This window comes from Gallus gallus, chromosome 1 (assembly GCF_016699485.2).
Source record: "Gallus gallus isolate bGalGal1 chromosome 1, bGalGal1.mat.broiler.GRCg7b, whole genome shotgun sequence".
In the NCBI taxonomy this organism is placed as follows: domain Eukaryota; kingdom Metazoa; phylum Chordata; class Aves; order Galliformes; family Phasianidae; genus Gallus; species Gallus gallus.
Genome location: NC_052532.1, coordinates 194,667,615 through 194,692,997, shown reverse-complemented (window position 1 = coordinate 194,692,997; position 25,383 = coordinate 194,667,615). Strand labels below are relative to the sequence as shown.

Below are 25,383 nucleotides of genomic sequence, written 5' to 3'. Positions count from 1 at the left end.
GCTGGCCACATTAACCCATGGCTCTCCTCCTGACTTGGGCAAGTGATGGGGTGTCCGGACTGCGAGCTGCTTTGCACAGCTGCTCCCTGAGTTTAGTGTCCTGCTGGGATAGAGTAAGAATAAGGATAAGGTCCCAGGGAAAGGGGCTGTGTCACACTCCTGGTTTTCCTGTCCTTCACTCCCCTGTGCCAGAGACATGAGGGAGGAAACAAGCTGTATCCCGTGCAAATCAATAGAAAGACCCTTGGTGCAGCTTTGGCCTGGAGCAGCGAGCTCCCTCCCACCTGCAGGCACAGCACTGGGGTTCCTGAGGCTGCGGACTGTTCTCCCAAAACAGTTTGGATGTGGCCGTGAATGAGGCCATGTGCAAGGTTGTGAGGTCAGACCCTGGCGTGTCTGGATTGTAAATGTGAGGTATCCATGCTGGCCTCCTCACCACCACTCTTCTGCTTTCTGTTCTGTTGCATGCGTTGGGTCAGGAAGTCTGTTGTCTCTCTCCTTCTCGCTTGGACTTCAATACTGTGCAGCAGCAGGTGAAAGGCACTTGGGAACAGAGGTGTGAATACAGCCAGCAGCTCTCTCTCCTCACAGGTGGTGAGGAGCAAGGTACAGCTCTGTCCTTCCCTTAATTTTTGGGTGTAAGGGGGTTTGAGCAAGCCATTACTGTAGGGTTTGGGTTATTCATCTACTGGAGCGTCAAACATATCCCAAGGTTTCCAAGGGAAGATTCATCAGTTCTAAGATCTTGGGAGATGAATTAGCAGGGGAAAAAAGAGGGGCATAAATCATCCCTGTCACGTTGGCCTGAAACTCCTCCTGCTGTGAGTTTGCCCTTTCCCACAGCAGCTCTGGGGCTGAGGATGTGCTGTTAGGATGTACAGAGGGAGGAGGAGCATCTCATTCTTCCATTGGACTGGGGAGGAGGGAACGTGGATCCATCCATACTTTGTGATGTGCTCATGCCCTGGGAATGTGAGGAAGGGGAGGCTTTGTGAGGCTTCAGGAAGATGTTCTGTTCAGCAGTGGGGGCTATGAAGCCTTAGCAGAGGCTCAGTCTCAATTTTTAGTGTCTCTGAATTTTTCTTCTTTAAATTTCAGTCCTTGATTTGTCCCTCCTGCTGTGATGTCTCCTCCTACTGCTGTCCTGCCCGAACAAGTATTGGTTTCTATTACATAAAGACATTACGTTATAATTCAGATTGGATATTAGGAAAAATTTCTTATCAAAGAAGAGTGGTCAGGTGCTGGAATGGGCTGCCCAGGGAGTGGGGGGGTCACCATCCCTGGAGGGGTTCATGAAACATTTGGATGTGTTACAAAGAGACAGATATTGGGGTTATCTTGGGGGGCGGTGGATGGTTGAACTGGATGAACTTGGAGATCTTTTCCAACCTTGGTGTTTCTATGATTCTGTGATAAAATCCTGGTGTGCAAACATCCTCAACAAAGAAAACTGAAGAGAAGCATTTGTGCCAGGACCGGGAGGAATGTAAGGATAAATGGGGAGGAAAAGATAAAGGAAGAAGGAAATGGAAATGCCGTCTTGAATATGTGTGCACATGGGATAAGCAGGGCCTGGTACCCATCATAGGATCACAGAATCATAAAATAATGGAATCATAGAATCATTAAGGTTGGGAAAGACCCCTAAGATCCCCAAGTCCAACCCCAACCCATCCCCACTGTGCCCACTGTATCCCTCAGTGCCACTTCTACCCTTTTCTTGTTGTGCTGTTGCATTTTAAAGCAAATCTTAGGTTCAGAATATACCTCCAGAAGATCTTGGTTCTTCCTTTGGTGAAGGAGCTGGTGCAGAGGACTGCAGCATGCCCAGCTCCATCGTGAGCTCACTGCAGCTCCCTAAAACCCATCCCTTTCCCACTGGGTCAGTGCTCATAGCAGCACCCTTGGATTGCCTGTGTGCAGAGGAGGAGGCTCACAGAAAACCAGCAGAGGCACAGCCTTTGTACTGGTTGCTATGGAAATCTCTTGTGTTTCTCTTCTGCTTCTTTTCATCTATTTACCGTGGCACTAAAACAATTTATCTTTTTGGCCTCTTTTAATTCAAGCATCAGCTCCCTCTCTGGTGAAGACCTATGGCCAACCTGGACAGCAGAGATGGCTGTAGGGATGGAGGTGAAGCCCTACACCTTTGGGCCTGCTCAGAAGACTTGCTGCTGGGGAGAGGAAGGGGAGATCTCTGCTCAAGGAGCAGCTTTCTGAGTGTGGTTGGTCTCTGCAGCGCTGCTTTTGCTGCATGGCTTTTCCTAATGGGGCTGGAGGGAAGCAGCTGGGGCTGCTGGGAGCTTGCTGAGGGCTTCCATTTGCTTCTTGCTCTCCTATCCGCAATTGTGGTCTTTAATCATCTCTATTTCAAATGACAAAAAGGATATGAGTGCATTGATCCTCTTCGTTGTGGGCATCTGCATGACACCGGTCTGCAATAAAGGTAAGTGATAGGAAACCAAAAAATACTCACGGCTTTGTGGATCCACGTGGCAACAGGAGGGAAGCACTGCTTTGGTGCTGGGACCAGGCATGGTCCAGAAACTGTCCCTGCTGGGTGGAGAGAGACAAGGAGTGTTATTTCTGCTGGTCGTCCTGGAGCTGGGAAGGAGCAGAGCACCTGGGAAGAGGAGGCACTCCCACCACACAGAGCTTTAGCTCTCTGCTGAGGTTCAAGCAACAGAGTTTGGGATTTGGAAAGGGATCTTTGCTGGATATTCTCCCACATTGCTGCTGCACACCCAGCCTGGCCTCGGCAGGATTTGCTTTCTGAGTCTTCTGCTTCCAAGTGAAGCCTCTGCGATTTGGGATGTGCGGAGCTCAGCACTGGCCTGCAGAGGGTATCCTAAGCCTATGCATGGCTTCAGCCTCACATCCTGCCACCCTAAGCCAACACCTCTGCCTCACCCAGCCTGCCAGGGAATGTTTCTTTGCTTCTCACCTCTCCCGAGGAGCTGGCAGTGTTTTGCCACTCTCACTGTGTGGTTCTCCCAGTGACAATGCCAGCTATAGGGTCACTCATCCACAGCCCCCTGTGCAGGGGAGGATGTTCTGCAGTGGAGATGGGAGATACAGACAACTTTCCCAGCTTTCCTCTCTGTCCTTAACCTTGGTGCTTCCGTCCACCTTTTGGCTCATCCTCGCATCTCTGACCCTTCTCCGTGTGCTGCTGCTCAGCCTCTCTGCTCTTTGCCTTGGACAATCCATCCCATTGGTTGTGCTTCATGGGGCTTTTCTCTGCTGCCTCTCTTCACTCTCTCTCTTTTTTGGTCACTGATCTCCATCCCTGGAGGGAAATCTCTGCTCTTCCTCCCTGTCCTCTCTCCATCCGTTTGCCCTGATTATAGACTACTTGCTGTGTGTTGGTCTTGCAGTGAGCTCAGATGATCAAAATTACTGAATTTCATACTCCATGTTCCATCTATAAATTATCTCATTACCTGTTTTTAAGCCTTATCAGTTGGTGACTACCTCAAGCCCTCAAAGGTGCAGATTTAGGGCTCTTAAAAGTTCCCCAACACCCAGAGTCTCGCTAAAACTACCTTTGCTGCAGTGCTTATGGCTGTCTACATGGGGAACAACCATTCCCAAACTCTGGCAAGTCATTGCTGGCCTGTGCTGCTGAGGATTTTGACCAGATCCTGTTGCATACCCACAAAACACTTGGGAACACGCCTGAGCTGTGATGAACAGTTACCTCCAGCACTCTGGGCTGCAGGTGTTATTTCCTGCAGTTGTTATATCGCTGTAGAGTGATAAATGTGAAGGCTGCTCCTCCCTTTCCCTGGGTTGTGAATCAGGAGAGGAAGGGTGATGTCCTCTGCAGACTGCCTTCATGGGCCTTGCCTTCAAGAAAACTCCAGGAGCCTCCTGAGCTCTCACCAGCATTAATCACTCATCAGGAGGAGAGCAGGTGATCAGGTGCTGGGAAAGGTGGTGTCTGAGTGTTTGAGGTTGATGCCAACCCTCTCTCTTTGGGTGGGTGCAGTGGGATGGAGAGTCCCGTGAGCAGTGAAGGAGGGAGTGAGTATTGTATGAGAAACTCACCCCAAGCAAGGGAAGCTCGACAGCAGTCAGGACAAGAGGTGACAGCATAAGAACAGGTCAGGGCTCAGCCCGAAGGACCCTTGCCAGCACTTCCCACTCTTCCCATTCAGGTTGGAGGTGCAGAGCCAGTGGTGAGAGCAGCTCCTGGGGCATTGTGCGTGAGGGTCAGATGTTCTCTGCAGCTCAGAGAAGAATGTTTTTCCTCTGCATCTGCTTCTCTCCATCTCTATGTGGTTCCCAGATGGGCCGGTAGGGAACGGAGCCTCCCAGCTCATAAGCCCTAATTACCCAAATGTCCCTCTCTAGCCCCTAATGACTCGTGTGCCTCCAGGTCCATTGATCAGCACAGTTTCAATGGGGCAGGATCCATCAGTCCTTGCCCTTGAGTGGGCTCAGTGCTTCGATTTCTTTTTCCCCTTTCAGGTTGCTCTGTGTCACTCTGTGTCAGTGAGAGGGGAGTATTGTGAAGCTGTGGCACAAAGAAAATATGGATTTTGCTCAATTTATCCCTACTTAGTGGAGTATGGCAGAGAGGCATCATCCCATTCCATACCCATCCCCTTCTGGTGGAAGGACTCCATCTCCATTGGCTATAGATGAGTAAAGTAGACGTTCAATCATAGAATCACAGAATATCTCGAGTTGGAAGGGACCCATAAGGATCACTGAGTCCAACCTCTAGCATGCCAGTGTCAGACTGTAGAGTCATTTGAGTTGGAAGGGACCCACAAAAGTCATCAAAGATGAATCAGTTCCATCAGATGTATGCCAGACATTAATTACGTGATCGCTAGCCATCAATGGGGATGAGTAAAGCCTGGGGAGCTACAGGAGGGATCTCACCTCTGCTCTGTGCAGCCCTGGGTTTGGGTGTCAGCCTTCCCAATGGCTGCAGTTCATTGAACCCCAGAGTCCCAGAGTAGTTTGGTTGGAACAGACCTCAAAGCCCCCCCAGCTCCAACCCCTCCATGGGCAGGGACACCTCTCACAGTCCAGTGCCCACAAGCCCATCCAAGGTCTTGGGCACTGCCAGGGGTGGGCACTCACAGCTCTGGGCTGCAGTGCCAGAGCTTTAACATGAATTTCTTCCTAGTGTCTTATCTAAGTCTACTCTGTTGATTTGAAAGCCATTAACCCTTGTGCTGTTGCTACACTCCCTCTAGGTGATGCTTCCCTTCTCAATGGAAGAAGCTTACTGCTTGCTTGGGTGGCTGAGGGTCAGTGGTGTGGGCTGGCCTTGGGAATTCAGTGTGGTGGTTGCTTTGGAATGGCCAACACTGAGGATTTATGCCTGCATTCCCCATGGTGGGCAGAAGGAACAGTGTGTTTTAGCAGCATCTCCTCCACCCCTGGGTCAAGGCTTGCTTCTGCTTCTTTGCAGCCAGATTTCTTTACATCCAGCAGGTTTCCAGTCCCTTTGCCCACTGCTGGCAGCTCTAACCCATGTGGTTCTCTTGGCCCACGATTCCAGGCTGCAAGCTTCCAGCTCCCACAGCCCCGCCAGCTTGCTGTCCTGCCACGAGGTTTGCATGGCACGGGATGTTGTTGGAGCCCACGCTGTTTATTCGGGGGTTGGTAGGAGAATCTCAGTTTTCATTTGGAAAACAAAAAGGAATTGCCCAGAAAACATGAAGCGAGCTGGACCTAAAGGCTCAGGAACCAGAAGGCAAATAGAAAGGACCCAGGTTTTATTATTTGCAAGCCAATCCCCTGGTTTTGGAGCCTGCTTCGTGATCGCAGATGGATTGATGTTGGCAGAATCGAGCTGTCCGCCAGATTCCTTCACAGATTAAGATAAAGAGCCTCGTTTTCTTTTGCCAAAGGGTGAATGTCTTCTTTATGAGATGTAAGAGAGATGTAACACAGCACCTTGCTCCCGACAAGCCTGGCCTTTATTTCCTGGGTCTGCACTTAGGACATGGCTGAACGTTCCCATAAGTTTCAGCCCTGATGCAGGGCCAGGATCTACAGCCCTGAATTCAGTGGTTGCTGTTGCAGCAGAGATGCAAAGTAACTTCATTGATCTGGACTCCCCATTTTTCTCTGCCCTTCCATAGCCATATGCAGACCTGTGCTACAAATGTGCTTTTCAGGTCTGCCCTGTGCAAGGGAAGAGCTGGGCGAGGAGGTACCCCTTGTCCTGGGGGGAGCTGGAAGGAGCTTGCTGTTTACTCTCAAACTCTTTAATACTGTGGTTGTGTGATGTGTGTTAGCTAAATCCATTTGGCCAGGATAAATCTACACCACGCAGAGGCAGTGAGGACAGAAAGATGATGAGAAAATGTGGGTTCTTTGATCACATCCCCATCCCAAACCTGCATGGATGCTGCAGGGGTTCCACCCCAGCTCTCTGAGCAGAGGAAGCAGCATGGATGGGCTCCGGATTGCTCTGACAATCAGCTCTTGTAACCCACCAGGGACTTCTGGATCCAGAATGCAGGCATTCTGCTGGCTGCTCTAAAACCCAGCCCTTTATTTTGTCTTGAAGGTGTGTGGTCATGTCAGGATTCCTCCGGTCAGCCGTGAAATCCAACAGCAGCTGCACTGTGCTTCCTGCAGACGGATGGTGCCAGACAGAAGGTGCCTGGCTTACAGCTCCTGTGTTCTTGGTCCTTCATCAGCACCATGCTCGCAATCCACAGGGGAGGGCAGCGAGTGGTGAGGTGATGTTATTTTTAGAGCTCATTCGTAAATAAGTCGACCTCTGACCATCCCTACAGCCACCCATCTCTGCCTCCTGCTCTGTGTTCTTCGAGGGTCACAGATATTCCCATGTGGGAGATCTGAAGTGGGGTGAGGACTCCTCTGCGTCTGCTTTGCTGCAGTTCACAGTTGCCAACTTCTTCCAGAGAGATGCATCCAGCTGTGTCCAGGGTGCAGGAATGCATCATGGTTGTCCACATAAGCTCAAATGGGAAGTACCAAAGCTGATGATTTAAGCAGTAATTAAAACAGGTTTGTTATTACAAAGGAGATTTCTCATTCTCACATCCAGCTCTGGGATTAGGCACTTGCAGCCGTGGTTTGGTACAGGGGATGGCGTTGGGCTCCTGGGACAGGGCTAGAGACAGAGGAGAGATGGAAAGAAGAACTTTTGTTGCAGAATTTCCCTGTGACCACCTTCCCCTCCAAGCCAAATGGGGAACATGGTCAGTATGAATGGGATTTGGGGGCTTGGGGACATACTGGTACTTGTGGCTTAGTGCTGGGTTGGTGCTGGGCACGAAGACCTCACACCCTGATCCCGAGCTTGAATGAATGGAAGAAAATCCATAACGAACTGGTTGACTGGGGATCAAAACTGGGGGAAGTCTGTCCCTGGCGGGGGGCATGGGAAGCAGAAGGAGATGAGGAAGGAGGTGGAGCTCAGCAAGGGAGAAGCCCAGGGTCACTATGAGGTCTGGGACCTCTGCCCAAGCACGTAGACCTGGAGGTGCTCAGCTTGGTGTTACAGACTGAATTTCTGCTGCTGGGAAGTATCCTGCTCAAAGTACCTCTGGAAGCATAAGCTGGGATGCTGTAGTGGGAGAAAACCAAGAAAAATCTGGTCCTGGGGATGTAAGGGAGCTGCAGGAACCCATCTCTGTGAGGTATTCTGACCATGGGATGCGGTGCTGCTGAGCTGATGTGAGCCGCATCACTTGGAGGAGTACTGGGTTTTACTGGGATGGGAATCGGGGTACAGGGTGGCCATGAGGCCTCTTGTCTCTGCTCGCCTTGGTGGCCTCAGGAGGGGAGTTAGGGTTAGGGATAGGTTTAGGGTTGGGTTTAGGGTTAGGGTTAAGGATAAGGTTAGAGTTAGGGTTAGGGATAGGGATAGGGATAGGGATAGAGTTAAGGTTAGGTTTAGGGCTAGGGTTAGAGTTAGGGTTAAGATTATGGTTAGACCCCAGGAGAGGGGGCTGCAGCTCCACTGTTAGCATGGACCCCACGCCAATGGGCTCTGCATGGAGCAGGGAGGGCTGCAGCCCTGCTCGGAGCATGGACCCCACAGCAATGGGGCTGATGGGGTAAGGGGGGCTCAGCCCCGCTCTGGGCTCGGACCTGGCAGCAGGGACGCAGGGGTTAAGCGTGTGGCTCCGCACCCCCCCGCCTTCCACCGCCAAGGAATTTCCTAAAACACCCCTAAAAAAAAAAAAAAAAAAAAGAAAAAAAAAAAAAAAGGAGGGGGGGGAATCTAATAATAAAAAAAAAGCCGTCCTGCGGATCTCACCCCCTCCTCCTGTCCTCCCCCCCCACCCCCCCCCACCCCAGACCTCCGCCTTTAATACCAACAAACAAACTCTTCACTCTCCCTAAAGGAGGCGCCTTTGATCGGAGCGAGGCGAACCCCGACGGGCACCGGCACCACCGGGACCGGCACCACCGGGACCTCCGCGGGCATCGGTACCGTCGGGCACCGGCACCACTGAGACCCCCCCCGGTCATCGACACCGAGACATCGCCGAGCGCCGGGCATCACTCCCCGTGGGTATCCCCAGCACTGACACCGGGACAGCCCCGAGCACCGGCACCGGGAGCAGCACCGGGACATCGGGCAGCCACACGGCAGCAGCCGGGCTGTGACACCACAGCACCCACCGAGCGCAGGGACCGAAGCTCCCCGGGCACCGACCGCCGGGCTGCGATGCTCCCCGGTGCGGGTCCCCTCGCTTTCCTCCTCCGGTGTCTGCTGCTGCTCTTCGCCTCCGAGAGCCGAGCACGGGCTCGTAAGTAGGGGGGCTGAGCCCCTGCTCCCCTCCGCGCCTCAGTTTCCCTATCTGTGGGGTTTGCGCCCCGAGAAGGAGCAGAGGGCTTTGAGGGCGGGGCTGGGGACGGGGGAGGTGGGCAAGATGGCCCAGGCTGGGTTCCCTAACCCGGTGGAGGGGATGTGGCCGTGCCCCCTCCACCTGCTGCTGGCCCCAGCTCTTTTTGGGGACAGACTAAAAGTTCAGGGTCCCTTCCCTTGGGCTTGATATTGCACAGGACAGGGAGCTGAACTGCAGCCCTGTGCCCTCACAGGTACCATCCCACCTGGGTTCATCTGAGAATGGGTGGAGGAATGAGCAGTCAGGGGGAAATGGCTCCCCCCAAACCAAAGCTGGGGACTTTTCTCCTCACCCATCCCTTGCTCTCTCCTGCTCCTGCTCCCAGAATGGGATGGGAAAGGGAAGGGAAGTTCTGCATGTGCTTAGGCACAGTGGCTTGGCCAGGTCTGCTCAGCAGCTTGGAGGTACCCAGGAGCTGGGTTTGGCTTGGGAGAGGCACTGGGACTGCATGATTAGGACCCATCGTGACCCTATGTTTATTCTCCCCTTGAATCTATTGAAATCCCACTGGGCTGGTGGCTGCACTGGGGTGATTTATCACTTGCCTGGTGCCAGCACTGCGTTAGACTCCCAGCAAAGAATCCTCCTCCTGGAGAATGAACCCAAAACGTGAGCGCTTGCTTGCTTTTTCCGGGGGTTGGGAGGGCTGGGGGGAGGCCGGAGGGTGGGTCAGGATGTGAATGAGGAGTGTGTGGCAAAACATAGTGAGATTTCCAATCTCTGCTCCCCAACGCTGTGTGCAGCCCTGGAGAGCAAAGTCCAGGTGAGTTTGGCTCTTTTCCCTTCCCTGCGCTTGTTGACAGTGCTGAGCTCAGACCACAGCATCTGGTTTTGCACAGGGATGTGGGTCTGATGCTCTGCTCCATCAGGGCTGCCTTAACCGTGGTGCCCACGTTAGGAGAAGGATGGAGACATCCCCAGAAGGTGGCATTGATGCTGGGAGAGGTGGAGGCACCCACTGGTGGTGACAGAGCCCCTAAATTGGGCACAACTCAATGATTTGGGACAGTATGAGCAAAAAGATCCGGGCACAGTCCTCAATCCCGTAAGGATCCAGGTGTGTTTTGGGGACAGGATTGGAGCCCACCTCATGGTATGGTGCAAAGGGTTCCAGGTGCCACGCAGCCAAGGGCAGGGGGCTTGGTGACACCATTCACTCTGCCACTCACTGCCCCACGTTTTGCTCAAGGTCGAGCCCTTAGGACAAATGAATGCAAGAATAAATTAGCTCCAAGCAGGCTCATCAGACAAGAGACCTACAGTGTGTCTTGGCTAAAAATAGGTGAGAAGCAGAAACACTCGGGCTTCAATGACAAGTCAGAAAAGAAGACTTTGCCCATAGAAACAGGCTATTTTAGGGGATTTACACTCTCAACTGGAAAAATATTGGAGGCACAGGTTACTGGGCTGAATGCTGCAGCCTGTCCTCTGTGAGCAATCCAGCACAAGAGCTTAACGCAACGGCGTGTTGGCTGGAGGATTTATACAGCAGCATCTCTGGAGAGAGCAGGGCTTTTCCCCAGGAGCTCGGGAGCTGTTGTTCCATTGGTTTATAATGTGGCTACTGGAGGAAGGGGCTCTGCCCGTCCTGCTTCAAACTCCTGTGCTGTGTGGGTCCGTGTGCTCCAGGATGGGAAGAACCAGGACAAAAAGCACAAATCCTGCTGGCTGCCACGGTAAGGGAGAGATGAGGGCTGCGCACCCCGATGGAAGCATCCCCTTGGGGAGGAGTGGAGGTAAATGGGACTCCATCCACTGCTCCTGGGGCTAAGGGATGAGCTGTGAGGCTGCATTCGTGGAGCTGTGGAGATTTCCCAGCTCCCAAAATTCCAAGAATAAATGCCCAGCCCAGAGCTGAGTAAGGCGAACGCGTGGGAAGTGATCTGGACATGAGAGGAACAGTTCAGGTGCAACATGTCAAGGGCCCAGTGTGCTTTACCCAGTCCCTTTGCTGCATTCTAAGCCCTTCATAAATACCAGGCTGTCACAGGAGCGCCTGCACTTTCTACACCAGACAGTGCTTTTTACACTTTATTTATGGCTGCTCTTAAAACTTGAAAACTGGTTTGCATAAACACCCCCCGTGCCTGGCATGGCGCTGGCTGCAGGTGCCTGATCTCTGAAAAAGCCAAGAGTGGGGCTGGGATGTGGGGCAGAGCTGGGGGAGCAACGTGGGTTTTGGGGTCAGGGAAATCCCATGCTGGAATCGGGGCATGAAGCGTGGAGAGAAATAGGGAAGAGCACAGCATTGTGTCTTTGCTGGAAGATGCAGGATGTCTCAATAGTGTCCTTTCTGGTATATCTGGAGTCCCTCATGATGGAATCCTATGATATCCAGAGGGAAACTCCCTGCTAGGGAAACTGAGGCACTGGGCTGGTGGGAGAGAAAAATGGGATAGGTTTTACCCTAGTTTTCTGTGCTTTTGGGTCTTGTGGGTGCTTTAGTCCCTTTCTAGCCGTGGTTCAGGCTTTACAGTGTGAACCCAGGCTGGGGATGGGTATGTGAAGGCTAGAGCTGTTCAAGCAGTGATGTAAAAGCAGCTTTACAACTCCCGTGACCAATTGGGACCCTCTTCACATGTCTGCCTCAGTCTAGGAGCAGGGGTTTGCATGCTTGCATGTAAATGCATGTACATGTTGTATGCATGTGGCTTGGCTTCACTGAGATCCAGTTCCCATGTCCAGAGAGAAATGTCATAGACAAGCAAAGGATGTTTTGACAGCAGAAAGTGGGATATTGGTAGTGTTCAGATTTAATCATTTGCAGTGGTTCCTGCTAGCTGACTGCTTTCCCACCTGCTTCACCCTTTGGCTCAGCCATGGGCAAGTACTGAGGCAGCAGGATAAGTCACAATGCAGTGAGAAACCCATGGGGACATCCATGTCCCTCCAGGCCATTGTGGAGGGGATGCAGAGAACTGGCTCACATGGGCAGTGCAAAGGGGATGGGAGAGCTTCGAGGAACAGGTCCCATGGACACACTGACCTGAAGGAACTTGTACAAGTCCAGGAGATGTCCAGGGATGGAATGACCAACATTAGCTGGACTGATGGTCCACAGGGTCTTGCCCATCCGTTAAGGAAGGCTGTGGGATGTTGTTGGCTCCCCTTGGTCTGTGGTCTCTTACTGGGACAGGAGGATGTAGGATGACATCTCTGCTTTCCAGCAGTGGGATTTTCTTGGGGTGAACGACTTTCCGTGGTCACTGAAGGCAGAAGAGAAGGGATTTCTCTATCCTGTTGAGTTTATCACCTCAGGCTGGTGTCTCTGCACCACCTCATGAAGATGCTGCTCCAGTGGGTTCATACAGCATCTCAGAACCTCAGCAGCCTCATCTGCTGCTTAAATCTTCTGCTGCTTAAATCTAAACACCCAGGCTTTGCCACAGGCTGACTTCTTCTATGTCCTTTTTGTCCCTGTCTTGGCCAGCGATCACTCTCTTCTTTACAACAGCCCTTGCTTGCCTTACACCCCATCAAATTTTCCATCTCACATCACATGCTGCCCTTGCTGCTCAGGAAGCTATTCATGATAATTAATGATAACTGAAGATAATTAATGATAATTAAAGTCAATAAGCCCTGGGCACAGCCTCAAGTGTTGACCAGGGGTGTCAGAGTCATGCTCCTGGCATGCTCCCCAGCGTGGTGTTGGCCAGTGCCTACCTGGGCTTTGCCAAATGCCTGGGCACTGTTTGGGGTCAACCTGTGCCAGATTGGTTTGGCTGTGAGCAGGGCTGGGCTATGGCCCTTGATCCCAGCTGGGGCAGCCAGTGATTGGATTTAAGCGGATGGTGCTCACCCAAGAAAGTTTTGGAGCCATGGCAGAAGGTCAGGGATGCACACAACCCATAATGGTGTGTGGAAGAGAAGGATCTTGCATGGAGGACTCCTGTATTTGGTAAGAAATTGGTCAGATGGGAGCTGTTCTTGGAGGGCTTGGGAATGGGGAGCTCATCCCTTTGCACCTCTGCTCCTCACATCCAGGTCCCACAGGGTCATTTCTGAGTGGGGAGCAAGCTTCAAACTCTGGTTGTGTTGGGGTTGCATGGGCCAGGCTGGGCTCTGGTCCTCTGCCCCAGCATCGTGGAGTCCTCCTTTGGGAAGGAAAGCAAAGTGGTGGCTTTGGATTCTGGTGCTGCAGCCTTGAAAGTGCTTTGCAGCTCAAGAGCTCTCCCTGGAACATGAGAAGTAAAACAAGATGACTTTTGTGAGCGTGCTATTGCCGTAGATGCAATAAATAAGGAGACTGCAAGGCACGGGAGCGATTTACTGCCACAAATGGCTTTTCACTCACAGCGAATTGGGAAGATATCCAAACGTCAACCTCTGAAAATGAAATTATTAGCCTGGCATGGGAAAAAATGATCCGGAGCCTCCAGCTTTTAAGCCCTCCTTCCATCCATCCCTGCTTGCTTTTAACCAAATACGCGTACGCCTCTTGCCAACTACGCGGCATAGTGCTGCTGAGATGCCGACAAGCGTCTGCTGCTGCCCGGCGCTGCCACTCGGCTCTCATTTTACCAGCAGGCCTTCTGCAGACATGAATCAGGCTGCTTTCGAGGGCTGGACCCAAACCAGGGCTCCACTTGTGAAAAGCGAGTGATTAAATGTTTGGACAAAGCAGCCAACTGGCATGGGAGCCTGCAAGCTGAGCGGGGCTGCGTCACATGGAGGCAACTTGATTTCTTCACCCTCAGCATAATTCATGAAGATACTGCAAGCAGGGAAAAATGAAGTCATTTTCTCACCCTTTTGCAAAGTGATGATGAGTTGTTGGTTCTCTTCTCTTCTCTTCTCTTCTCTTCTCTTCTCTTCTCTTCTCTTCTCTTCTCTTCTCTTCTCTTCTCTTCTCTTCTCTTCTCTTCTCTTCTCTTCTCTTCTCTTCTCTTCTCTTCTCTTCTCTTCTCTTCTCTTCTCTTCTCTTCTCTTCTCTTCTCTTCTCTTCTCTTCTCTTCTCTTCTCTTCTCTTCTCTCCTCTCCTCTCCTCTCCTCTCCTCTCCTCTCCTCTCCTCTCCTCTCCTCTCCTCTCCTCTCCTCTCCTCTCCTCTCCTCTCCTCTCCTCTCCTCTCCTCTCCTCTCCTCTCCTCTCCTCTCCTCTCCTCTCCTCTCCTCTCCTCTCCTCTCCTCTCCTCTCCTCTCCTCTCCTCTCCTCTCCTCTCCTCTCCTCTCCTCTCCTCTCCTCTCCTCTCCTCTCCTCTCCTCTCCTCTCCTCTCCTCTCCTCTCCTCTCCTCTCCTCTCCTCTCCTCTCCTCTCCTCTCCTCTCCTCTCCTCTCCTCTCCTCTCCTCTCCTCTCCTCTCCTCTCCTCTCCTCTCCTCTCCTCTCCTCTTCTCCCCTCCCCTCCCCTCCCCTCCCCTCCCCTCCCCTCCCCTCCCCTCCCCTCCCCTCCCCTCCCCTCCCCTCCCCTCCCCTCCCCTCCCCTCCCCTCCCCTCTGAATATTCAACCTGGAGAATCTCATGATGGGAATGGCCTCACATTGCTCCAAGGGAGGTTCAGGTTGGATATTAGGGAAAAATTCTTCTCTGAAAGAGCAGTGAGGCATTGGTACAGACTGCCCAGGGGTTGGGGGGTCACCTTTCCAGAATGTGGTGTTCCAGAAGGTGTTCCAGAATCATGGGGACATGACACTTAGGGCATGGTCAGTGGGTATGGTGGGATGGGTTGGGGTTGGACGTATGATCTTAGAAGTCTTTTCCAACCTTAATGATTCTATAATTCTATGAACTCAATGAAGAGCTCGAAGTTGGCAGTGGCAGAGCACCCATTGGGCTCATCCTGAGGATGCTCAGGAGCTGACAGAAGGAGTGGCAGCCCACCACAGTGTATTCCTAGGAGTTGTGCCTGCTTGCTGGAAGGACTTGCAATGAGGAGGTGGCATCTCCAGTGCTGGTGGCAGGAGCGGGGCACCATCCCCCTGCAAAGAGCCGTCCCCCTTTGCCCTCTCCCCCAGGGCTCTGTAAGATTTTAAAGGCCTGTAAATGCTTCAGGGAGTGTAAACATCTCAGCTGCCTCCAAGCAACGTCATCGCCCAAACTACCTCAGATCCCCTCAATGACATAATCTTTTAAACCACCTCCAGTTTTAGTGGGGCTGTAAGCACTTGTAGCACTAATAACACGCGCGGTCAGGCATGTGCTTATTCACAACAGAGCGTAAACACTGGTGCTTCCCAGCTGTTTGGATCCTGGGGACATGTCATGGGATAGCAGGGGCAGCCACCAGGCTGCGGTGAGATTATGGGGTCCATTTTCCTTTAGGTCTGGCTCAGTCCTGTAGGGAAAGATGGGGCTGTCTGATGCGGGCATCAAGGGTGGCTGAATTGGGCTGTTGTTGGGGGGTATGGACCCACAAGTCCCGCTGTCCTCATCCTCCGGAGGGTGTGCAAGCAAAGAGTTGGAGCTGGAGGGGATTTGCTAGGGACCTGCTGGAATCTGGGGTGAGAAGGGATCTCCCAGGGGTATTTCCTGCCCTGATGGTGTCCGACACCTCGCATCCCTCTCCCTGTGCCATGGCGTGGTTAGACCCACAGGGCTGTATCATTTCTGGGATGGAGGCCTCCAGTTCAGAAGATGGAATCTGGCTCTTCTTGTGATGGTAGGATCAGAGAGGAATAGAAAAATTGTGAGTTGTGCTTTTTGGGGTGAAGTTTTGACTTGCTCAGCCTGTGGTTTTTCAGCATCTCCCCAGTACTTTAATTTAAAGTTGGGGCGTGTTAAAATTGCTGTCTTTTTATGGTGAGTTCAGCATCGTCTTCCCACAGAAATATCCTTTTTTTAAGGACCCCTTGTACTTGCTGCCCCTCTGGGGCAAAAAGTGGATATTTCTCATGCAGAGATTGGCAGGGAAAGGTTGGTGTCATGTTTGGGATCACCCTTCGTGCAGAGCCACAGCTTTTCTACAAGCAAGAATGAGGAGTGGGTGGAGATGTCTCAGTGGATGAGGTGAACTTGCTGTTCCCATGGACAGCTCCATAAAGGAAGAGATTGGTTCAATCAACACCATCCAGGCCAGTGATGCCTGAAGCCCAGTGGAGCCAGGGGGACTTTAACTGGTGGGACTGGGCAAGCCTGCACCGTCCTCCTTGGGCTGATGTATTTGTCAAGGGATCTTTGAGAGAATGATCTCTCTTACAGAGAGCAGAAGTTTTCCTTAAAAATGCTTTTCAACTCCAAAATGTCTTTTCCACTCCAAAATGTATTTTTATTTACCCTCTTTCCATTTTTTTTCCATTTTCTTTTCCTCATTTCTCATTTCTTCTTATTCCCCTTTCCTTTCTTCTTCTTCTATTTTAATGGTGAAAGTCTCTCTCAACCTCAGACTCTTCACTCTTCCCCACCACTCACAGCCCTTCTGCTTTTCCTGGGGGAAATTCCATCTCATTGTGTCAACCTGCAAATACCTCCTGTCCACCTTCACATGAGGCTTTATTCTGACTTGTTTTAGAGGTACTGTGCTAATTTGTGCCTCAACAACATACATTCTGTTCCTTGCCTGCAAAGGCAGTCCAGCTTGCACAGTGGAATTGCTATTTGGTCAGACGAGTCCCAGCATAAATAAACACTTTATAGTAAAAAAAAATGTTTTTGATGAATGTCTTCACCTTGGGGTTGGGTGGATGGGGTGTGACCATCAGCTACTCATGGGTGATGGCATGAAGCCACTGATCCTTCCTTGCTCTGCTCATCGCAGAGGAAGGATAGCTCTCCTGAGGGCCATTCCTTCTCTCATGTAGTCTCTCCCCATTGTCTTTCAGGGCCAGATATGTTCTGCGACTTCAATGGCAAGAAGTACAGCCCAGGTGAGAGCTGGCACCCCTACCTGGAGCCGCAGGGGCTGATGTACTGCATCCGCTGCAGCTGCTCCGAGGTATGTCCCACATGCATTGCCATAGGAGGTGGCAACCAGGCCATTAGCAGCTGGTTCTGGTGTCTAATTTGACAAGAGAAGACCCTTTCCATTAGATTAATGTATTTACTTTTGATAAATCCCCATATCCCCCACAGATGTTGGGTTGAGCTTGTGAGGGAGTTGTCTCAGCAGCATTGGTGGGTGGAGGTGGCTCAAGGCTGCACTGGGACCATGGGTGATCATTGGTGATGATAGAGGAAACCACGAGCTGGCAGTGAGTCTGAGCTGAGGATGGTGAGCCAGGAGCTGGATCGATGAACCTTGTGGGTCCCTTCCAACTTGGGATGTTCTATGAATCTGTGGAGCCTTGGTTGGCTGGGTTCCACCAGCACCATCTGTCGTGCTCAAGGGTCTATCATGCAACAGCCTCTTCCCCCAGAAAAACTCCAAGAAAGGGGCAACTTTGGGAAGCTCTTTCTTTCCTTGTGGGGTAAATGTGTAGCTGGAAGGATCACCCTTGTCTGTCTCTCCCCAGAATGGCAACACGAGGTGCTATCGGATCCAGTGCCCCGCTCTGCAATGTGCCAGCCCTGTCACAGACCCCCAGCAGTGCTGCCCACGGTGTCTTGGTACGGGGCCGTCCCATGGGGAGGGAGTGGCAGGAGCAAAGGGGAATTTTAGGACGAGAGGTAATGGCCTTATGTTGCACCAGGGGATGTTCTGGTTGGATATAAAGGAAAAGTTATTCACCGAAAGAGTGGTAAAGCACTGGCACAGGCTGCCCAGGGAGGTGATGGAGTCACTGTCCTTGGAGGTGTTCGAGAACCATGGGGATGTGGCATTGAGGGACACGATCAGTGGGCATAGTGCGTGTGATTTGGGGATCTTGGAGGTCTTTGGCAACCTTAACAATTCTGTGATTCTGTGACTCTGGGTGTGGACATGGTGCTGATGGGTTGATGACTGGAATTGATTTTAGAGGGTGGGTCACTCCCTGTGGCCACCATAACCATGCCATGCCAGGGACACAAAAGCTCCTTGTACCCTCCTGGGTTTTCATAGCAAGGAAGCAGGGAAACTGAGGCACAGCTTGGGGCTTGCTCACAGCTGTATTTTGGACATAGCTTCATTGTCTTCACGTGAGTGCTCGAGGAGCTGCACAGTGGTGCTGGGTTTGGTTTTGAGGTCATGGCAGCAGTGGCAGCTCAGGCTGATGGCACTGCTCTTGCCTGCACAAAAATGTCACTTTTTTGTAAGAGGACCCTTTAACAAATCACTTTCTCCAGCTCCCCCCACCCTGAGAAGCCTTGTAGGGACAAAATGTCAGGTCACAGATAAGTGACAAGTCTGAAGTCAGCACATGAAGCAGATCATTTGCCCACAGAAAGTGCTGGCTACAGGAAAAATAATTATTTTAGAGATTTTGCACAATTTTTTAAATATCTTTTACCTTTCCTGGATCAGCAGCAGCAGCCAGAGTCAGATGAAAAGGTCCAGGGTCTGAGCACCTGCTTGAGCTGTGTGTGTCCCTGCTCACTGATGGGAAGTGGGACCAGATGACCTTTAAAGGTCCCTTCCAACTCAAACGATTCTATGATTCCATTCAAATGGCTTCTCCCAAGGGTAATTAGCTAAAAATGAACAACATTTGTCCAGGTTAAACCTTTGTGGCAAGCTCATTGCAGTCAGGGCAGTTACCTTCTCCAGAAGCTTTTGGGCACCTGAGTCCCCACAAACTGTGCACTGGCCTGACCACTTCTTCATGGTAGCTGTGATGTGTCAAAGCTCCTTGTTCTTTGGGATTGGGCTGTGGGGAATCTGTTTGAGCTCCCACACTGGCGGGGGCTGACTCTCACCTCTCTGCTCTCTTATCCTCCCCTCCAGAGCCAAATTCCCCTTCTGGTCTCCGGGCACCTGTCAGGTCCTGCCAGTACAATGGGACGACGTACCAGCAAGGAGAGATGTTCACCACCAGTGAGCTCTTCCCAAGCCGCCAGCCCAACCAGTGTGTGCAGTGCAGCTGCTCTGTAAGCTTGGGAGGGTTTGTGGTCTGCAATTATCCTGCAGTGTCAAAAGACTTTGCAGGAGCAATCTGTGGTAATCAGTCTGAACATCTGGTCACACCTCTTGGTTGATGGAAATCCGTGGACCTGTCCTAGGCTAAGGTTCCTTAGGGTGCACAGTGGGCAAAGCTTTGTCCCAGAGGATGCAGAGTGGTCTGTACAGCTTTCAGCTATCTCACCTGCCCCACTGAGATGTCTCAAGACATCTCAGGATGGATATTAAGAAAAACTTCTTCTCCAAAAGAGTGGTGATGCATTGGCACAGGCTGCCTGGGGAGGTGGTGGGTCTCTGTCCCTGGAGGTGTTCCAGAGCCATGGCAGTGTGGCACTGAGGGACATGGTTAGTGGTTATGTTGAGGATAGGTGAAGATTGGGCTTGAGGGTCTTGGAGGTATTTTGCAACCATAATGATTCTATGAATGAGCACAGTGGGGATGGGTTGACAATTGGACTTGATGATTTTAGTGGTCTTTCCAACCTTAACGATTCCTTAATTCTTTGAAAAAGGAGAGCCAGAAGCTTTTCTGCACATGTATTTGCTGCAAAGCAGACAAGGTTTGTTGCAAAAAGCATAGGGGGGAGCTCACCTTGCCTGCAAAGGTACATGGTCACGAGGTGCCACCTCTTGGGCCTCAGGAATTATTGGGATGAAGAGCCTGGTGTGGAGCAGAGCTGAGCTCCAGATGTGATTTAGTGTCTCCCAACCACTGGTGCTGGGGTGTTGTGCCTCTAGGAAGAGCTCTTGTCCTGTGTGGTGGAGCTCATCCTGGAGATGATGGCAGAGAGACTGGGGCATTCATTGCAGAGTTGTCTATCTATCACCTCTCTACCAAAACCAGAGAGAAATCCCTCCTTCCCGACCCTCCAGTGATGTCCTGAGACAGGGCTTGCTCTGCTCTGCCCTCTCCTACAGGCTGGAACCCTGCAAAAACCCATTGAAAAGTGACAAACTTCTCTTGGGATGCACAAAGCAGCCTGGCCAGAGGTGATGGTGAATGTGCACAGAGCATGGGGCTGCACGAGCCAGGGGCTGAGTGTTGGGAGACGGATGGAGGGGTTCCTCCTTGAGGAAGGGGGCTTAGAAGTGGTGTTGCTGGACTTGGATACTGCCATCAAAAAGAAGAGGATGGCACAGATATGGCTTTCACGAGCTGTCACACAGAGCCCTGGAGGATGCCAGGCTCCACTGCTCTGTGTTCTGCTTGTAGCAAAGAATTAGGCTGATCTTGGCCAGGAAAGAAAGAGGGATGAGAGACTCCACCCCACATTACTCCATCACGCCAAGAGCATGCACCTGGTGGCTACTGTCAGCTGGTGCTGAGTGGTGGGTTAGCTTTGATATCTGGCATACCTGCTTTTAGCCTTTGGTGTTTGGGTAAACTTGGAGCCAGGTAGCAAGAGCAATAGCTCATACTTTTAGAAATTAAACAGCTTTTAGGGCTTGTTCCTCTGTTACCAACCCCAGCTGGATGCTAGCCTACCTTCTGATGGGGACAAATGCTGGGGAAGGAGCCCTCAGTCTGACCCTATGTGCTGTCTGACCCCACCATCCCCAGATGTGGGGACGCACAGACCTGCCTGTTGCTCTTGGAGGCACTGGATCTCACTCCAGCTGTTTACTGGGCAGGGTAATGCCTTGGATATGAAGCAGAAAATAAAAGGATGACTGTGGAGACGTTGCTGGGGTCTTGTAGGGCTACGTCTGATCTCAGCTGTTAGAACAGCTGCGTGAACAGCTGGTGGAAACAGCTTCGAAAAGCATCCTGAGACCAGAGCCTCTGGCTCAAACCCTGCTTCATATGACGTGCTCTCTTCCACCCAGGGCAGGTCCTGGCTGTGACCTGCTGGTCAGAAGGAGAAGGAAGAGCATGCCCCCATAGCCTGACCCTGCTCCCTGTAGGTCTGGACCCCACTGGATGCTCCTGAGGGCTTTGCTTTGTGACCTCCATGCGATCCACCAGGCCTCTTGCCTCCTCTCTGTGTCCCCTGCACTGTCTTTTGGTTTTTGGATGGTCAGGGATGCTGCTGTGATTTGGTTTTCTGGGGACGTCTCGGTTAACCCCTTGTTTTCCATTGACCAAGAGCTTGGTGATGCCCTAGAGAACACTGCAGAGTGGAGAAGAGAGCCTTGCTGGTGGGGTCTGGCCAATTCTGGGCTGCTGGACATCTTTTTCAATCCTGAAAAACAGCAAAAACTCATCCCTGCAGCAATTGGTTGCAATTCCGTTGGGCAGCGTAGGACTAGGGTGCACAAACACCAACGCTGGCCTTACTCCGTGGTTTTCAGCTTTTCATTGTTTTTCCAAACCAGCCACCAAGCCAGTGGAGGAAGGCCCACACCTGATCATCCATCCATTGCTCTTGGTCCAGTGTCTCTGTGTGCTCGATTCTGGAGTTATTGAATGACCCAACACAGAGGGAGGGCAGAGCTGCAAGGTGGAGCAAGTTCTGGGTTCAGCACTGCAGTTCCCCTTTCCAGCAGGTCCTTGTCCTGGGTTGTATTAGGGAACAGCCTAATTTGTGCCAATCTAAGCTGGTGTTATGCAGAGTTTACAGACCGGTGGTGACTATTTCAGTTCTGATAGCACTAATGACGTCTGAGATCAGAGCACTACCTATCCTTATCCACCCCCTCCACTTGTGAGCATGTGGGTTGGCAATGGGATCCAGCCTTGCTAGGAGAGGGCCACCATGCCATGTCCTGCAGGTTGAAGAGTGGAGGGAGCAGATTTTCAACGTTCAATCATTGGGTGATTAGTGATACTTGAGGATGGCATACTGGGGTGCCGATGATTTATGCTGGATCTACAATCAGAAGTGTTGGCACCCCAACACTGGGTGATCACAGCTCTGTCTGGACATTGGCAGTATTGACAATATATATTTTTTGCTCCTCTCTCTTAGGAAGGCCAGATTTACTGTGGCTTGGTGACCTGCCCAGAGCTGCTGTGCTCCAATCCCCTAACCGTGCCAGACTCCTGCTGCCAGGTCTGCAAAGGTAAGAGGAGCTGCTCCTGAGCAAGGACTATGGGCACAGGATTGCCACTACCTGACAGGATCTATTTCAAGGAACTTCAGCAGGGTTTTGGAAGTCTATCTTGTAAATTAGGCCACTTGCTCTGTCTGAGTCACACAAGGAAACAAAAGACATGAGTTCCTCTTTTTTTTTTCTCCCATGCTTCCTCTTTAGCACGTAGTTGTGTCCAACCTCCCTGCAGCCCATACATTGGCTGGTGCTGAGCTCTTTGTGCATCATGCAAGGGATGTGGCCTGCACAGAGGACAATGTCCTCCAGATCACTTTCCCACTAGGATGGATGTAGTTTTATGGGCCATGTATCAAGACTGGTGCATGCTGCTATTTCTCTAGGGAAGTTTCCAGAATAACCAAGGCCTGGAAAAGAGTCCTCTTCCACCTCAGTGCAGCATGGCCTTGGTTTAGTTTCACTCTTGAATTTACTGCTGTTCTCCCTAACTCCCACCTAGGAAAGTGAGGAGAAATCTAGACCCACATCTCTGGATGAGACCAATTCAAGAGCAAATGGGTTGATTCATGCCTTGCTAAGTTCACAGCTTGAAATGACACTTTAATCCCAATACCAGAAATATATATGAAGCTGGAAGGCCACAGTGACATCCTGACTATGGCCACAGAGTGCCCCCTCCTGTAGTTTGTGCCCCTCTATGCTAGGTTTGGTGGCACTTGTAAGGCTTTGGTGACCTCACCACAAGCAAAGAGATTGCTCTGAACAGAGGGTGGATGCTTTGCTGTGGGACAGCATCCTTTTAGAAGAGCTCAGGTCCTACAGAAAGCCCTAAATGAGGGCCAGACGTGTTAAAGTGCTTTGCAGCCACTGCACACACTGGGAAAACCAGAGCCTGGTCCAGGTGGAGTTGGTTGTGGGACACCAAGCAAGCAGAATTCATGGAGCTGTGGGCACCACCACAGCTACCCTTGCACTTGAGGCATGTCACTGACTCAGCGCTTCATTTGAAATGCCCTTGGGTTTATTTTTAATGCCATCTCCATCACCTTGTACTTAATCTCTAGGGTGCTTTTATGCCACCTAACCTCAGCAGTGCACATGGTCCTGCCTTTCTCAGAGCTGAGCTCTTGTTAGCTGTCAGTGGGGATAAGAGGTTTTAGGGTGTGACACAGGCAAGCCCTGCTCCCATTTGCTTTGGGTTTTTGGGGTGTGACACAGACCAGCCATGCTCCCATTTGCTTTGGATTTTTGGGGTGTGACACAGACCAGCCATGCTCCCATTTGCTTTGGGTTTTTGGGGTGTGACACAGACCAGCCATACTCCCATTTGCTTTGGGTTTTTGGGGTGTGACACAGACCAGCCATGCTCCCATTTGCTTTGGGTTTTTGGGGTGTGACACAGTCCAGCCATGCTCCCATTTGCTTTGGGTTTTTGGGGTGTGACACAGACCAGCCATGCTCCCATTTGCTTTGGGTTTTTGGGGTGTGACACAAGCAAGCCGTGCTCCCATTTGCTTTGGGTGATGTGAATCCCATATGCAAAGCTCCACTCTTCCAAGAGCTCACAGGCAGTTCAGCACCCTGCAGAGAGCTGCTTTCAGTCATCTGGACCCCACTGAACAAATCCTCATCCATCTCTGCAGCATTTCACTGGACCATGTTTTCTCCTTGCAGATGGCTCGTATGAGAAGTCTGCGGAAGAGGAACCCCTGCAGTTAAACAGAGGTGTTGTACGTGACATTTACATTTTAAAACTCAGTTTGTTTCTTCTAACACAGCCCCATTAAACGTCTCTAAGAAAGCTATTTGCCCTTGGCTATAAGCTTTACAAGAAACGACCCACAGCATGAAGGCAGCCAGCTCTGTGGGCAGTAGAACCACTGACACTTGGTTTGCAGTTGAGTCGTGCTTGGCAGTTGGCTTTAGGTGAGGGCTCTCAGCATAGGCTGAGCTGTAAGGACTCTTGTCCTCTCCTCTGGAGCATCTCTGCTGTCCTGGAAGAGCAGAAGACCTGTGAGAACTGGAAAACTTGGGTTCTTCTCTTTATTGGCCAGTGGGTTAAAATGGCTGAAGGAGTTGAACAGAGAAATTCGTATGTGACTGACAGTCAATATGTGGCCCCTACCCGTGGAGTCAGGTGGCCCAAGTCTATCTTTGAGAGCTTTTGCTTCAGATGTTGGGTTTTACTCTTCCCCCGAGCTCGAGGGTGTCCTCCTCCCATTTGTACCTCCAACACTGGAGCTGGCCACGAGCATGCTTTCCCCAGGCTGTTTGTATCAGCAGCCCCAGCAAGGAAAAAGTGACTCCCTGGCTGCTCAGAGTTGATTCACAGTGACATTTTGGAGCTGGGCAGCCCATGCCAGCAATTTGGGAGTAGGTCACTTACAGCTCCTGGCCCTTCCCTTTTCCATACTGCTGGGTGAAACGCCAGCGTCACACCTCCACCACCTATAAAACCTCCAAAATAGACACAAGGAGACCCTTTGTGCTTCATGTCTTGTCCCAGCACTTTGCTCTTGGGATGTTCCAGGGATTTCATTCCTGCCAGCTTCCAACGCTCCTGGTGCCAGCCAGGTGAGAGGGCAGGATACGGCCCATGCTCACCTCTCTGATCCTCCTGGCTCCATCACATAGATGCCAGTCCTCAGTTGCCCATTTCCCTACCAATGTAGGAACCCCAAACACCATGAGGGTATAGCCTTGGGTGTAGGTATTGTGTTGATGCCGCCCCAGTGAGAGAAGGTGACCCACATTTAGCCTACAGAGGACACCAGTGAGGGACACTGGGACTAACTGCTCATCACTCCTTAGACAGTAACAGCACTGAGATGGCTCCTGCTCACTGCTCATCCCTGCAGTCTCTGAACCTTCCCGTTCTGTGGCTTTTTGCAGCATGGAGTGAGAACAACCAAACCACCTGGGTCTGAGTCCCCCTTGTTTTCTCTGACTGTTCCCAGAGGCACTCACAAGACCAGTGCTTGGGGGAAGCAATGGGCAGAAGGCCACCCGGAGCCACCGCGTCCACCATGCTCAGTTCCTCACTGGAGTTCATCCCCAGAAGCTTCAAACCCAAGGGGGGAGGTGGCACCACTGTGAAGATCGTCTTGAAAGAGAAGCACAAGAAAGGTAAGGGGAGGGGCCAGGTGGTCTCTGTGTCTCCTAAATGGCCTTCTTCAGGACTCTGGACTCCAGAGAAGCTATTTCAGCAGCATCTTTCCAACAGTGGCTCCCCAACCTTCTCACCACACAGCTATCTCAGCCCTGGTGGCCCTGACCCTAGGATCACAACCCCTTTTCTATATGAATCTCCAACCCCAGGGTTGGAGGAAGGCCAAACTTTGGGGTGCTTTGGAGACCTGGGACCTGGGAAGGGAGGTGCTCAGCTGAGAGATCTCACATGGTCCTTCTATGGTCTTTCTGCTGCCAAGGGATGGGGGGGGTTCCCCCCTGCACCTACCTTCAGTATGATGGGTCCATCCTGGTGCCATTGACTTCCTCCTGGAAGGCAAAGATGAGGAAGAAACTGCATGGAGCCAAAAGGGAGGAGAGGGGTCCCTTCTCCTCTTGGGGACTCTTCCAGTACCATGCCTCCACAAAGCCTCTTTCCAGCCTTTGGAGATGA

General features: G+C 51.7%; 1 protein-coding gene across 3 annotated transcripts in view; it reads left to right on the top strand.

Moving 5' to 3' along the window:
- The window catches only part of CHRDL2 (chordin like 2), a 38,264-nt gene that overhangs the window by 1,996 nt on the left and 10,885 nt on the right, over positions 1 to 25,383 (top strand). Inside the window, exons 2-10 of one of the 3 annotated variants that reach the window (XM_015281017.4) lie at positions 480 to 606; positions 2,070 to 6,711; positions 8,355 to 8,762; positions 16,618 to 16,730; positions 17,248 to 17,401; positions 18,597 to 18,739; positions 21,680 to 21,773; positions 23,436 to 23,491; positions 24,719 to 24,887. In XM_015281017.4, coding sequence (XP_015136503.1) covers positions 6,552 to 6,711; positions 8,355 to 8,762; positions 16,618 to 16,730; positions 17,248 to 17,401; positions 18,597 to 18,739; positions 21,680 to 21,773; positions 23,436 to 23,491; positions 24,719 to 24,887 — 1,297 coding nt within the window. In that variant the 5' untranslated portion in view covers positions 480 to 606; positions 2,070 to 6,551. The remainder of the gene's footprint in view (positions 1 to 479; positions 607 to 2,069; positions 6,712 to 8,354; positions 8,763 to 16,617; positions 16,731 to 17,247; positions 17,402 to 18,596; positions 18,740 to 21,679; positions 21,774 to 23,435; positions 23,492 to 24,718; positions 24,888 to 25,383) is intronic. The other 2 variants (XM_015281016.4, XM_015281015.4) reach the window with 2 other exon arrangements.